At 47.3% G+C, this 15,257-nt stretch overlaps 1 protein-coding gene across 1 annotated transcript in view; it reads right to left on the bottom strand.

Annotated features, from left to right (window-relative positions):
• The window catches only part of plxna2 (plexin A2), a 151,816-nt gene that overhangs the window by 95,167 nt on the left and 41,392 nt on the right, over positions 1 to 15,257 (bottom strand). The window contains exon 3 of the mRNA XM_078288068.1: positions 10,944 to 11,078. Within this exon, the coding sequence (XP_078144194.1) occupies positions 10,944 to 11,078 (135 nt within the window). The remainder of the gene's footprint in view (positions 1 to 10,943; positions 11,079 to 15,257) is intronic.

The raw sequence follows: 15,257 nt of genomic DNA, 5'->3' as shown, positions 1-15,257 counted from the left end.
ACTGAAGAACAGACAAAGAGCATATTGCAGCCCTGGCAACTTGACCACATCACACACACACACACACACACACACACATTGGACCTCCTGTGGGCCTGCCAAACTGCAGCAAATGAACCAAGGGTCTGGTTAGAGCACACACGCAAACAAATGTACCCAGTGACAAATACACATTGGTGTACATATGCACACACATATGCACACCCCTAGCAGGCAGCCAGTGGTGTAGTGAAGTGAGCTGTCAGCCCCTCTCAGACGGGAGAGAGATCAGTCTATGGAAACAGCCTGGAACCTCCATATAAACACCTTCACCGCCGTGCTGGGGACCGAGCCTGCTGCTCTCCACTGATGTGTGGGCCCGGCTTCAAAACCTACTACGCTACACTTCAAGAAATGGAGACAGCACAGCTCAATTTGGTGATTGCACCCCAATCTCAGCGCTTGGGAGAACGACAGACAGCAGACACACAGAGAGAGAGGGAGAGAGAGAGAGAGACTTGCAGACATGGCCTCCCCCAATTATAGACCAAATACTGCCACTCCATTCACTTTCCTCTTCGCCTGGCTCCTGACAAAACCTGTCGCGATTCCTTCAACCGGCACTCACACTTCTCCCTGACACTCTCTAGGCTCTAATTAGGCTTGTAAATAATTATTGCAATTAAAGCCTACAATTAGGAGGAGTGAAGCACCGCCATTAGTTTCACAATAAATGTCATGAGCATTCTGCATAGGCGCAGGGAGGAAACAGACAAATGCTGTGCCATTATACAGTCAGACAGACAGACAGTGAGAGAGAGAGGGAGAGAGAGGGCGAGAGAGAGAGAGAGAGAGAGAGAGAGAGAGAGAGAGAGAGAGAGAGAGAGAGAGAGAGAGAGAGAGAGAGAGAGATGAAGACAGGGCTATATGAAGGCGGTTGACACACTCCCAGCTCTTAATTATAGAGCTGATTATTCTGTCAGGAAGGCTCCTGGGCTGCTCCTTTGGCTCACCAGCACACTCACACAGGGACGAGTACACACACACACACACACACACACACACAATGTACACAATAACGCTTGAATGCACACATACACACCTACATATACATTATACATAGACACAAGTGTCCACGTACACACACAAACACAGAAAAAAGCACATGCAGAGACATACGCATACTGCAGGAGAAATAAACTATGAGAGAAACATGAAGTTATTCAAAATTCAGACAGCATATAGAAAAACACCACCAATAGAATATCAAGTGCAGACTGTGAAACAGGAGCTTAATCAGAGATAAGTATCGCTGTTTCTGGATAATTGGGGGCTTTAAACGAGTTCAAGGGCAGGTTTGCTACTCTAGGTGCTCAGTGTAGTGATTTTTTGCCTAAAAATGACCACATCCGCTTAGTCTGTTTACTTCTAAATTCTAAATACTTCTAATTAGCTGCATTTATAAAGAGCACTTATATAATGAATGATGCACTCGATGCACTTTTGGTACCTCACTCTCCTACCCTTCACCGTCCATCATGTATTTCTCCTGTGCAGATGCAGAGTGCATGTAGAAAAGTAAGATTCATACAATGCCTACATTTTTGGGAGGGAAAGTCAGCTGGCTAACGGCAAACTCTGGGTGATAGACTACAGGCAGCGGGAGACAGAGGTGTCAGAGAGTCTGAGGATCAGGTATCCTCTTCCTCATTATCCCATATTATGTCAGAGGGCCAGTGAGAGACTCCCGGGGGGGATGGGGGTTTGGGAGACAGCCATGAGGCTTAAACAGGTATGCAGACATGTACAGACACACACACACAATCATACACACACACACACACACACACATGCACACGCAAACCCATCATAGGACCATACTGGACTAGACACTACTGAGTCTATTTAGAGACCATCTCACCTGGAGCAGAGGTCAAACTACACTGTGCTTGTTTACTGACAGTAGCACAGTCTGCTAACCTTTAAAACTTCAATCAGAGTGCTGAATTCACAGCTAATGCATTATGTATTGACCTGTGCTGATATAGCAGGGGACCGGGGTGTGAAGGGGGGGTAGGAGGAAAGAGGGGTGGATGGATGAGGGGAAATGGAAGGAAATGGGGGGGGGGGGCAGGCTAGAACCTGGGTGAGCAGGCTTCTATTAATTAACGGCTTGATGGGGGCTGACAGGACGTGCGCTGCTATCAAATAATGAGGTTAGGATTGGCCAATGGTTCCAGGGCACAAAACCTGATTAACACTAATCCTGGCTTAAGTCAATTAACAATGCCTGCTCAGGGACTCATGCAAATGAGGTGCCTTTGTTAGGCGAGCGAGTGCAGAGGGAGCAAACAGAGCTCGACATTCAGACATGTAAAACATTGCTAGGACACGGCAGAAAGGGGAAGGACACTCATATCGGTCATCAGTCAGAAAGGAATAGCTAACTAGTAGTGGTCAAGCAGATGGATGCTATAAAAACATGATCCGATGAGGGGGCGTCCCAAGTTGACCTGCTGGATGACCCCTATGGTTCGATGAACAGCCTCAGTCAACCCTTGAACTTCCCACAACCCCTGACCTCACAACACTGAGAGAGAGAGAGCAGATAAACATATAGAGGGCACATGTATGAAGCCACACACACGGAGCATGTATGTCAACAAACACACACATCATCCCGTCAGAGCCAGCAATAACTATGCTTCAAAATTACAGAAAAAAAGTAATAAACGAGTAAAAACAATATCCAAATTTGAATTTAGCTGAACTACCCCCAAGCTACTGCGAAATGTAGTTAAACTACTAGTTCAATTACACGTACTGAAACTACTCCCCAACACTGCACACACACACACACACACACACACACACAAAGCTCCAGATTAGGGGAGCGAGACAAGTGGGACAGGGATGAAAGTGGTTTCTCCAGAATGAAAAGCTAAATGGCATCATCAATAACATTGGACGTGTGTATTGACAGGGGCATTTATCCTAATTTGTCCAGGTGTCAATATCAAGTGAAGCTGTCAGGGACGCAGCGGAGGATCTAAGCCCAAGATCCCAAGCTGGAGCTCCAGCACCTCCCTCCTAGTCCCGGAGCACCTGGGTAAGGAAGCCGTCCCGCGATTGATTCCCTGCCCCTCACCCCTACGGCTGAAAAACTGACCATGTTGTCGCACTCACATCCCAGATAAAGCGTGACGGATGATCTATCAAGGCCAGTGTCTGCTCTCTGACTGATAGCAGGGCCGTCCCGGAGATGTTTGTCTGTTGTTGAGGTCTGTCGGAAACAGACAGATGCTACTAAGCCGTGGACAGCACTCCCCTCTCATCAGAAAGGGGTGGGATGCAGATGTGTGGTGCGTACGTCGGCACATGGCGTGAACCATCAAGGTTTCCTCACGCATGACAGAGTGCCTTTGTCCAGGCCACTTCTTCCATAAAAATGCAGCCGTAAATTTCATGGTTGCCTGCCGTATATAGCAGCGCCGTCTGCATTGTCAAATGTGCCATGTAGCGAAAACCTCATTTGACCTCAATCGCAAGCCCAAGTTAGCTGCGTGTTTCTTAACTCAAATCCACATGGCTCAAAACCCAACTGTGGATACAACTGGGGAATAAGGGAACGTTCATAAACTTATAAAAGGAAAAAAGATATCTTACACCCTATGGGAGACAGAAAGGCATTTCGTATTCAGAAGTAAGCGAGGAGAATATTCTGCATTCTGGTTTTTGAACCTCGGTTGTGCGAAAAATGGGACTTGAGACTTGAGAGTTTGTGAAAAGACTGTGTGACTTTACAGAGCCTCTAACTGAATTCAACACATTCCACTGATTGCTCTTTCATCCTGAAAGCAGCCACTTGATTGTCCTCCGTGCTCTAATGGCAGGGAGTCGAGTTAACGGGACGCTTTGTCCAAGTGACACCGGCGGACAGTGATTGGTGAGAAAAGCAGAGATGAGGGGTCAATGGTCAAACCCCTCGTCTTGTTCCCTCTCTGGCTTAACACAGCTGCAAGCTAACAGGACTGGCCGGGGTCAGAGCAGGGTCAACAGAGAGGCAGGGCAACGCTCGCTGTTGTTGTGGTAGCCGGAAAAGCCCTTGGCTACTCAGCCTTGACGGCAAACACCAGAGGGGAAGGAGGGCCTCAGAGCAGCTAGACACAAAGCGCTAATCTTTTGTCCTTGTGCCATTCTGACTCTGTTTGCCCTGTTATTGTTGGCCGTTCTCCTGGTGTGAACCTTGGCCCGACTTCCCCCCTCTCCACCTCTGTGCAGGTTATTGTTCCTCTTCTAGAAAGACAGGTTGGCAAGCATCTTCCGGCAAGCTCCGAAATAGATGGTTAAAGTAAGAGTAAGGCCTTTTTAAAGACTCAGATAAGGAAAAAAATAGAACACACAAACACACACGCGCATGCACACACGCTAAAGTGCCTGAGTGAGCGGCCTGGCTATGAGCCAGTCCAATCTGCTCCTTGTCTAAGGTGTAAACAGTAAACCTGGGAAACAAAAGGCTCTCCAGGAACACCGCTGCTAGCCGCTTTTTTTATGTCTACCAATGAACTGAACCTGCTATAACACACCTACGGCGCACAGCGGCCAGCCTGGCTATAAGCCATCCAGCACTCCATGCCCATTAGCACATGGAATCAGTGAGTCGCGCGCACCGAAGTCCTGCATTATGATGAGCCAGTGGCATGTCAGCCAATCTAAGCCTGGACGAGGTGTGAATGAATCCCATTTCCCCCTGTCTCGATAACCACTGAACCCATTTCCTCCCAATCTCTCCACACCAGCCAAACAAAGGTTCAGAGGGATAAGGGGAAGGAGGGAGGAGAACAAGGAAACTCTGCGGGGAGGGTGGGGGAGCTTGGAGCGAGTGGGGGTTGAGAAGGGGCCTCATCCAAATAAAAAAAATAAAAAATAAAAAGTTGAAAAAAAAAAGAGAGGAAAGAATCCATGCATGGATTTCAAATTTCACAGCTGAGCACCTGGGAGAAATTGCCAGGCTTGAAAAAAAGAGGTCTTCTTTTCTTTTCTGATGATCTGTGAGCTGTAATGTTGCCGTTCCATACATGGAGCTGGGTGAGGGAGGAAGGATGGCGTATGGGGATTGGAGATTGAGGGGGTTTAATGTTTGCTAAAGAGCCAAGAGTGTATTGGAGAGTGACAGCAGCACATGGCTGAACGCCTCTATAGGGGGAAGAGTGTGTGTCTGTCTATGAAAGACGAGTCTGTTTTACAAGCCAGCTCAGTATCCCACAGTTGGTCATGCTAGCAAGAATGTCACACTTATCCTTATAAAGAGCTGGGAATTAGAGGGCTGCTATTTCACTGGGAAAACTATTAGGTCTGTTAAGGTCTATTATGTACTCTTGTGCCATGGTCATAAAACATTACAAAAGCCATTAAGCTACACCTGGCTCTTTTCTTGAGACTAAATGATGATAGAGATCAAAAAAAAAGTAAACGCCTTGCATTCATTCGCCACACAAATAAATTAGGTGGTTGTTTTTTTTTTTCTTTATAATTATGTGTTTTCAAAAAAGCCTTTTCGCATAGAACTAAGGCCACTCCGCAGGTATCACTTCAAAACCCCCTCAGATGTGAAATCTTGATTGTTCCCCATGAATAATACATTATAGCCCGGGCTTGGCGTACTGGCCACTGACCAAAGCAGCCGGCATAATGCAGTCACTGATTCTCAACGGTGTGTGATGAGTGCTCGCCCTACCGCTGAGAGCCAGCAGCCATAACAGCACAATGCACCACAAAGGGAATGAAAAGGCCTCATCAAAATGTTGATAATCCACCTCCAAAGACCCCGTTCGATGGCGGAGCGGTTGTCGCAATTTATCCCACTCCGCTGCATTGTGCTGATAAACCGACAACAAAGACACTTGCGGCCTGGTGTGGGTCACAGTGTGAACCCCATTTCCCCACAACCCATACAGTATACACACACACACACACACACACACACACACCTGGTGGCTGTGTTAACAGAACTGAGACCAAAACCAACTGGTAAGGCCCTTTTCCGTTCTCAGGATAGGCACATCCTTCTCAGTGGTGAAAAAATGAGTGGTGAGAGAGAAAAAAAGGAGGAGGGGGGGAGGGATGAATGAGAGAGCGAGAGAGAGAGAGAGATAGACTCCAGCCGGTGGGGACGAGTCCAGGCCAAACACACATGCAGATCCAACACACTGAATTTGCATGAGCTGGCAACAGCACCAGTGGTTTAGCTCTGCTGCAGCGTGCCGTTCACACATGAATACTCTTTCTACCTGTTTGATTATAGCCTCGACTATTGTAGGCATGGGGTATCTGGCTGTATAGAGCATATTGATTATAGATTATAGGTTAAAGCCCCATGCGCTTTACCATGTGGAAACTAAGCAGACGTTACACCTTATGTGAGTGTGCGCGCTTTGTTATGGCAGTGCAAGATGTGGTATTCGGTTTGAAATCCACGGCTTTTGATAGAATATTAAAAACGCAGCGAGGTGTTCCAGGGATGTAAGACATTTCAGGACATTTCACATGACGCAGAGAGAAAGAGAGAGAGAGAGAGAGAGAGAGAGAGAAAGACAGAGGAAGAGGAGAGGGGAAGAGGAGGGGGAAAGAGTCTAGGACATGTCTAGGAGGCAGCTCAGCTGAATCTCCTAAAACAGCTCTGACCTTTTTCTCTCCATCGCTGCATTCGCCTCCGGCACTGCTACCCATCCAAGCACCCAAATCACTGGATTATTGGTCTAAATATAGCAGCACGCTCGCACACAAACGCACACACACATGCCACACATGACATGACTCAAACATGTGATCTGGCAGAAATCCACACAATGGATCCGCGCGATCACACGGGCTGCACAGGGACACTTTGAACACAAGGAAGACAAAGCGCGAGCTCTACGACAATCCTGTGATGATGCAACGAGCGCGTTTTCAAGGTGTTTCAAGTCAAGACAAAGCCAAATGAATTCGCACTGAGGCTGCAAGAGAGGCAGCATGCTGGATAGACACAGATGTCTGGAGATAAATCTCGAGATGAAAACCTGCTGCTGTGTATTTCAGGTCTGTCAGTAATGATACAGCACCCTACAGCAAGGCACACACACACACACACACACACACACACACACACATGCACACGCACTCACACACACACACAGAGCGCTCCTGGAGAAGAGGAGTCAGTGAGCCAGGTCTTTTCATCAGTTCCAGTGCGCTGCCTCGCATTGGGCCAATCTCACCACATCATTAATATGGTGGATGCTATTGTCATTACATCTACAAAACAAAAGCACAGTTTAAGATGGCAGCACTATGGATCGAATATGAAACAGGGAGCTGCTCTGTGTGTTTTGGGGCGAGTGAGTGATGGTGTCTGGTGTGGGCGTGTGTGAGAGAGAGAGAAACATAAATGAGAGAGAGAGAGAGAGAGAGAGAGAGAGAGAGAGAGAGAGAGAGAGAGAGCAGGAAGTCAGCTTTCTCTCAGTGAGACAGACACACTGCTGAAGGAGAACATGGGGAATGTGTTGAATGTGTAAGAGTCCAACTGAAAAGGATCTATGCATATGCAGTAGGTGTAATCTATATATGTGAGAGAGAAAGAGGCTGGATGAAAATCCTCTGAAAGCCTTATGGTGATGCCATTTGAATATTGAATGGGAGACCGGTGTTTGCATGCGTGTGTAATTATAGTTTTTTTCGTGCGAGTGTACATGTGATTGCGAGAGCCGGCGCAGAATGTCAGTACCTATGCAAATAAGAACTGAGGGAGTGCCATCGCATGGATGTGTGTGTGTGTGTGTCTATGTGGGTGCCCGTTTGCATGTTTGTGTTCACGAGCGTCCCGCACATCCCACGTTTCTCAGCCTTGCCACTAGACACACAGATGGGTGTGATGGAGGGTTGGAGAGCTGCTGGAAAGAGAGAGCTCAGATCCTAGAGTGTGGCCTCACTAAACAAACATTACTCTCTCTCTCTCTCTCTCTCTCTCTCTCTCTCTCTCTCTCTCTCTCTCTCTCTCTTCCTCTCTCTCTCTCTCTCTCTCCCCTCTCATTCTATGTCACTGTCTCTCTTTTGCTCTCTCTCCGCCCTCTCTCTTTCCCACTGCGCCAAGCACAGAGGGCCTCATTGTTATTCGGAGTAGGAAACGCAACTGGAGCCAAATCTGCCCTGCTTTCTGTTTGATATCATCCCCTCTTTGTTCTTGCCGTCTCCTATCACCATGCGCTTGGCCTCCGACGGCATCAGCCAGAGACTAGGGAACAAGGGGAGCTAAGACGAGATAGATCTCATGATGTCCTGGATGTCTGACTCCAAGTCTCGCTCCAGGTTACACTTAGGCTAATGATGAGATAAAGGTCAAAAAGATGGTTCCCACTTAGTGCTAGCTGTTGGGTGTTGGTTTGAAGGTTAAATGATGCTGTTGTTGTTGCTGTTGTTGCAAGACAAGGGATAACGCTACTGGAATCCATTGAAAAAAGCAGTCAATTTAGAAAAACCATGACCCAGGTAGATATTTTGACAATTTGGGGTGGCAATTTGAGATAAAAAGACAGAAGAAAATGAACCCAAAAATCCACATCATGTTCTCTGTATATTCATCCGACTGAGTGGAAAGAGGTTATTGTACAACAGAATGCATACAATATGATATACCTATTACCTTGGGCAGTTCTATCTAGATTTGTGAAAATGTATGACTCTCTCCCAAAGCACACAGCTGCTCAGCTGATAATGAACAGGATGCAGAGGCCAACATGACAGCAGAATTTCCAGGGGAAATGGGTTCGTTTTGTGCTTCACAAATCCTCAAACCCTTATAAAATGTAGCTCATTTTGGTATAAAACCTCAAGAATACATTTCATGAGTCTACAAGGTTAGTCTGTCATTTAATAGAGCAAGTCCAGGTTTTGGGTCTTGATGACACCACAGATCAGATTCTTGTTCTCTGCGTTACAGCTTTGGGAGAGAGCTGTTGATGTGCAACGATTAAATATTGGTTTTATTGTCTAAGATCATAGAAAAAGCAGGTGGCGTGAGACACCAAGAGAGTAAGTGTGTGTGTGTGTGTGTGTGTGTGTGTGTGTGTGTGTGTGTGTGTGTGTGTGTGTGTGTGTGTGCATGCATGTGCATGTGCATGTGTGTTGCATCCATCCTCCCCAGCCCCTGGAGCGCAAGACAGAAAAGTCTACAAGCTGAATACTAATATTATTCACCAACATCACATCTCATTCAGATGACTAGGAGTTATGAGCTCAACATCAAAAGCTTGTTTCATCTGCGGCCTAAGTATAAATAAAGGATTTGGTAAATATGGGAAACAGACTTTATGCTCAGTACAAACTCTTCTCCACTTGTAGAATGTATGTTGTGCCTTACAGTGTCATCATTGTCCTGTCAGCAACAGACAAGCACTCCTACTTGTGCATGAATCTGGCCTATTAGAGGGTTATTCCAGGTTCTGGGTGAAAAAGCATCATGTTGACCCGTTAAAATAAACAAATAAAATAAAGTAAAACTATTTTGGTGCATAAACCAATGACAATCAAAGAGAGAAATTGTTTTGCACTCAACAAGAAAACAATATTCAGTACTGACTTACTTTTATCCTTTGTTTAAGTCATATTATTGTAGTATGCCTTGCTAAGTGTATGTTAGCTGTAATGTCAGTTGTTAAGTGGTAGTTGTGAGCTATTATTGGTTATTTGACTAAATGTTTCATTGTAATGTCTTGTAATGGCAACACACTCACAGCTGGCAAGCATAACTAGCACTAAGCAACTGTAGTTTTCACTCATTTTCTATTTTTAATTCCTTTTTTTCAGTGTTGAATCCAAAATCATGCACAGCACAGTGAGACACTTGAGTGACAGATGCTAAGCAAAAAAACAAAACAACAAAAAAAAAGCAAACACAACCGCAGATTAAATCTGTTCGCTTCTCTCCTCTCCACTCTCGGCAATGGCGGCTATTGTCTAAATGACTCCTTCCCACCTCGTCCGCCCACCGCGGAGCCTAACCTGCGAGCCCTGGCCAGGCAGTTGTTGAGTGTGTTAAAAGCAGAGATAAGGAGCGAGGACGGCAATCTATCACCTCACACTGACAGCCTAGCACGCCGTCTGTCTCTGGGGTTGCTGCGCTGCCATGCTCCCCTGCTGCTGCTGCTGCTGCCGCCGCTCTCTCTTCTCCTCCACTCACTTCTCCTCTTTTCTATCCCACCCTCCTCTCCTCTCCTCCCCCCTCCTCTCCACCTCTCTCTCTCTCTGCCCCCCCCCCCCCCCCCCCACGCCACCCTCGTGTCCCCTTCTCCTCTCCCCTCGCCTCCTCGACTACCGCCTACTTAATATGTCAGCTGCATTGATGGCTATCGGCTGCTCCCCACCCGCCCCTGCCATGCTGTGTCACTTCATTAGAAGTGCGAAAGGGTGACCTTGCACTCTGTCTCTCTCTCTTTTTTTTTCCCACTGTCTCTCTCTCCGCTCTCTCTCAGTCATACACTCCTCCAGCTGTCCCTCTTTCCCTCATCACTCTTTCTCCCGCTCTCATCCTCCGCCTCAGCCAGCCAGCCGGCAAGTGCCCTTCATCTCTCTCTGTCTCTCTCTCTCTCTGTCTCTCTTTCTCTCTCTCATCCATGCTTCGTCTTTTCCTTCTCTCTCTACTTCTTTCTTTCTCCCTGCCCTCATTGTTCTCCTTCATTATCAGACGCTGTCACAACGTCCCCCGCTGTGCCACCCAGGTTATTTATAGCTAACAGAGGGTGGTGGTGCTGGTGATGGTGAGAGGTGGGCCATCACGGGCCCCTGGTGGAGCACACACACAGACACACTCTTTTTCTCAATTTCAAACACACAGACACACACTCTCAAAACATGCACTTTTCTGCATCAGAGCTCTTGTATGAGTGTGTGTGTGTGTGCACGCATGTGCGTGTGTATCCAGCACCTACCTGTCTCTCAGACATGACGTAGAGGTAGTTGCGGTCCAGGGAGAAGGCCATGTCTCGGAGGACTGGGCTGCCGTCCTTGATGACCGATATCGTCTCATACTGGACGCCACCGTGAGGAGGCCCGTCCACACGTATCTGAGAAACACACACACACACACACACAAGCAGGTCAGTGACTGCTATTTATATCATTACGACTGTAGCGATGGGAAAACAGACAAAGAATGATTGACAGGGAGGACAGGCGGGGGTCAAATAATATTTGCAAAGCATTCAATCATCAGCGTTAATCATTAGCTGCTTGGAGCTGTAAGACAAGTTGAAAATCACAGAAAAATGTGACAAATTGACTTTCAAATCCTTTCTTGTGATTGTGCTATATCTGTTTATCTTATATCTATCTCATTGTATTGTCCTATGTGATGAATCCCACCCAGCTGGCATTCCATGTAGGTTAAAACAACTGCTAATATTATTAGACCTGGGTCTTCTGAAACCTTAGCTCTATTTTCTTTTCCTCTCTCTCCTGAGGACTGACGTATACCCCGAGTAAAGCTTTGAACTTGAGGCCAAGACCACCTAACTAAAACAACAGTGGAAAACCATTCTAATGACTTATATGACGCATGCGACCCTCCCTGACCCAGATGGCCCGATGACGGCCCTCTGCCTCTTCTTTATGCATCGGATCCCATCGGCCATATACATAACCAGGACAGTAAATCTTGCGGGGCGGCCAGGGTTTCCCGACGCAGGGGCGTGAGAGATGGCTCGGTGATGTCACGTGTCACCGGGCCCTCCTCCACACATGAAAGCTGATGGCTCTATCATCTGTCCATCCCCTCCTCCCTCCCTCCACCCAGCCATTCATCTATCTATTCAGATGGTGACAGCACCAAAGAGCAGCCAGACTCTCTATAAAACATCACAGAGGGGAAAGTCAAGGTCATATGTCTGTCAAAAAATCTACTGGGAGGGTGGGCGGGTGTGTGAGCGAACACACACATGTACAAGCGTAGGCCGATATGTGTGTTGTTGTGTGTGTGTGTGTGTGTGTGTGTGGGTGTGGGTGTGTGGGTGTGTGTCAAACTGCTGGATGGTCAAACAGAAGAAAGGTGAAGTGAGTTCACACGAAGCCCCTCCAGCTTTGGCTTCAAAGCTGGAGGGTTAGCCGAGTCCACGGCAGCGGGCGGCACGGTTGAGGGGCAGAGCTCAAAGTGGTTGAGACTCCCATGGCTGACCTACGCCTAACCTTGGCAGACTAATGCAAACAGAGAGAGGAGGACATATGTGAAAACCATATGTAGGAGGAGAGAAGCAGGATGTGGGGGCTGTGCCAGTCTTCATCTGGTTACTGACATTGCAGTGTGGAGGGAGACCTCAGCAAATATGCTCATCCATAAAGCATGTCGGCGCATGGCCAGACCAGGCCCGGTGCTGTTCTGTGGACTGTGTGTGTGTGTGTGTGTGTGTGTGTGTGTGTGCACGCCCACAGGGACAGTCTGTCATGCTGTGATATGTGTCCTAGCAGGGCTGCCACTAGGGATCACTAGATAACCCGACCTTCCCCCTGCACGCCTGCAGTTCATCTGAATCAGATCGCTATCACACACTCTCACACACACACAACCACTGTCCAGGGCCCTCTAAATTCACATTTGGCAAGAAACACAGGCACACACACACACACATACACACAGCTGCCCTAGAGGGTGTCGAGAACAAAACCTCTACTTTCCAGGCAGGGGGTCCAGTCTTTATGCTTTAGACAGTTTGTTTCCTCTGAGGACACGCTTTAACCTTCCAATACACACTCCAATATACACACCAGACCCAACGGTGACTAAACAGTTAACAGGCCTGTCAAGTAAACACATTTAATCAGAGATGTGCATAAAGAGATAAAACGTGAATAGCCTTCCCTCTCCCCAGTCGCCCATACTCATATGCTCTGCCTCTGTTTCCCTGCCTCTGTTTCTTCTATCTTTTTAATGTCCATCTTTTTCTCCAGCTTAGGTTCATGGCTCACACAGAGATAATGGAATCAACATTATTGACACTCAACCACTCCAAAAGCTCCCACACCATTCCTTAGCGCACGCACACACACACACACACACACACACACACCCACATCCAGCTGCTTTTCACATTTAGAAGCTGTTTTTCTACAGTAGCTGTAAACCTTGCAAAGCGTGTTCATTCACACACACACACACACACACACATTTCTTCCTCACTGTGCTTGTGTGTGTGTGTGTGAGGTGGGGTAGTTGAACATCTCCCAGGGCACTGTCAGAATGTGAAGTACTTTGCAGGCTCGACTCTGGGTGGGCGAATGAGACAGAGAAAAAGAAAAGAGAAAAAGAAAAACCCTAGGCAAGTAAATGGAGAAACCAATGCTTACTGGACCAAAAATAATTCTGTCAAAAACCCCATCCCTTTACCACGTTCCCTCACTCACTCCTACGCCTCCATTCCAGCGGCTTACAGTATCTAACACCTGAATAAGCGTCTCTCAGCCCCAAAACATCCATTTCCTCAGCATCACCTTACTTCAACCTTTAGCCTGCTCTCTCAGGTGCTCCCACTTAGAAATCCCCTCTCTGCCCCATTTGACCCTGCATTATTTATCAGGCTGGGTGAGAAAGCTGCTAACAGGTTGGATTCCTACCCTCGAGGCCCCTCTGAGAGTATTACTGCCCCTCCATTTCAGGAGGACCCGTCCACTGAACCAACCCGAGGAGCCCCAGAGAGCTGTCCCTGCTTTGGCCTGGCCTAACCCGCTCCCCCATTTCAACACCACAGCCATTAGCTACCCGCTCTCTGAGCTGAAAGTGAGGAAAGTGAGAAAGGGAGGAGACAGGGGAAGATGGATGAGATTGTTGAAATACACTGTACATGTACCTCAGGGGCACCAGGACCTCTGTAGTTATTATTTGTGGAAAAAGAGAAAAAGGCAGTGGCGCCTTAACATTGAAAGATGGCGATCAGCAAATGGGATTCAGATACACACTTCGCCTTGCCGCCCAATTCAGATGAGGCATAGAATAGCCCCCATATCTCAGCAAGAATCCAAATCCAAGATGTATACAATTTTAAAAGATGCCTAGAAGAGGCAACTGGGACAGATATAACAGTGTCTCGCTGACCAGGGAAACCTCGTAATCAGCCAGATATGCGTGTTGGACCTCAGATTAATGTAACATAATATTCTCCCCATGCAGCCGCTGAAGAGGAAGAACAGAGTTCCCAAGCTGCCGTATCTGGCAAGAACTAAGTGTTTAGAAAAGCAACTTTTGTTTCTATGCACAAACTGTATGCACCAGCACCTAGTCGGGGGTGAGGGGATGGGAGGTGGGGGGTGTCAGTGGGCAGCAGGGAAGCCGTGGCAGGGGCTTCAGAGGCTGGCCTCCCCTTGCGGCTACAGGGGCCTCTGCCAATGGGGTGCTTTTGATCAGAGCGTGTAAGCACCCTGGAAAAACGTTTGATGATTGACCAAACTCCAATTCAAATTGCCCTTCTCTCTCTTTCTCTCTCTCCCTTGGTCTCTGGTTTCGAACACAGTGCCAGGCATCGGATCCCCAACCGTGTGTGTCTGTGTGAAGCAATTTGCTGAGTGAAAGTGCTGAATAAATCCAGGGTAAAAGTGCAACAAATGTGTGTATGCAGTATATTATGGATGCTGCTGCCCAGAGATAGAAAGAAAACCAAAGGCCAAAATTACACAGTTCACTATAATTGTACACTGTTATGCAACATATGTAAAAGACACCCAATTTCAAAATTGCATAATCGTTAACTATATGTGAAGTCATCTAAAAAAAACCTTTACAGGGTATAAATTTTACTTTGCAGGTCAAACAGTTTGATATAAACAATCTTTTACAAGCAAGACAGTCGGTCCCAGCATCACGTCACCCAGGCCCACAGTGAGTGATGATATGGTGATTTACTGCTTGTCTCTGCTTTACTGCTTTCCTCCTAGTATTCTTTCAACATTAGACTCTCTATGTCGAAAAAGATAGTCCCCTTTTAATGGCAACAGCTGTAAACTATTACCTGAGCGCTGCTTTCTTTTCAAATTTAGAAACAAGCTATTTTCCAACTGTAGCCTTGAGGGAGGTTAATGTTTCTCAAACAGGACTAATGCACATGTGTAGCCTACAGGTGGCTGCCAACACCAATACAGAATCCTCGGAGGGTGAACATTATTCTACCACCATACTTCAGCTGGCAGAGAGCACTGTAACCCACGCCTGGGAACCTTTACCAGCCCACAGAGTACAGCACACTCCAACACTGAACACCAAC

The sequence above is a fragment of the Centroberyx gerrardi genome, chromosome 14 (genome assembly GCF_048128805.1).
Source record: "Centroberyx gerrardi isolate f3 chromosome 14, fCenGer3.hap1.cur.20231027, whole genome shotgun sequence".
NCBI lineage: Eukaryota > Metazoa > Chordata > Actinopteri > Beryciformes > Berycidae > Centroberyx > Centroberyx gerrardi.
The sequence above is the reverse complement of the archived record's forward strand: the minus strand, read 5'-3'. Positions and strand labels throughout refer to the sequence as shown.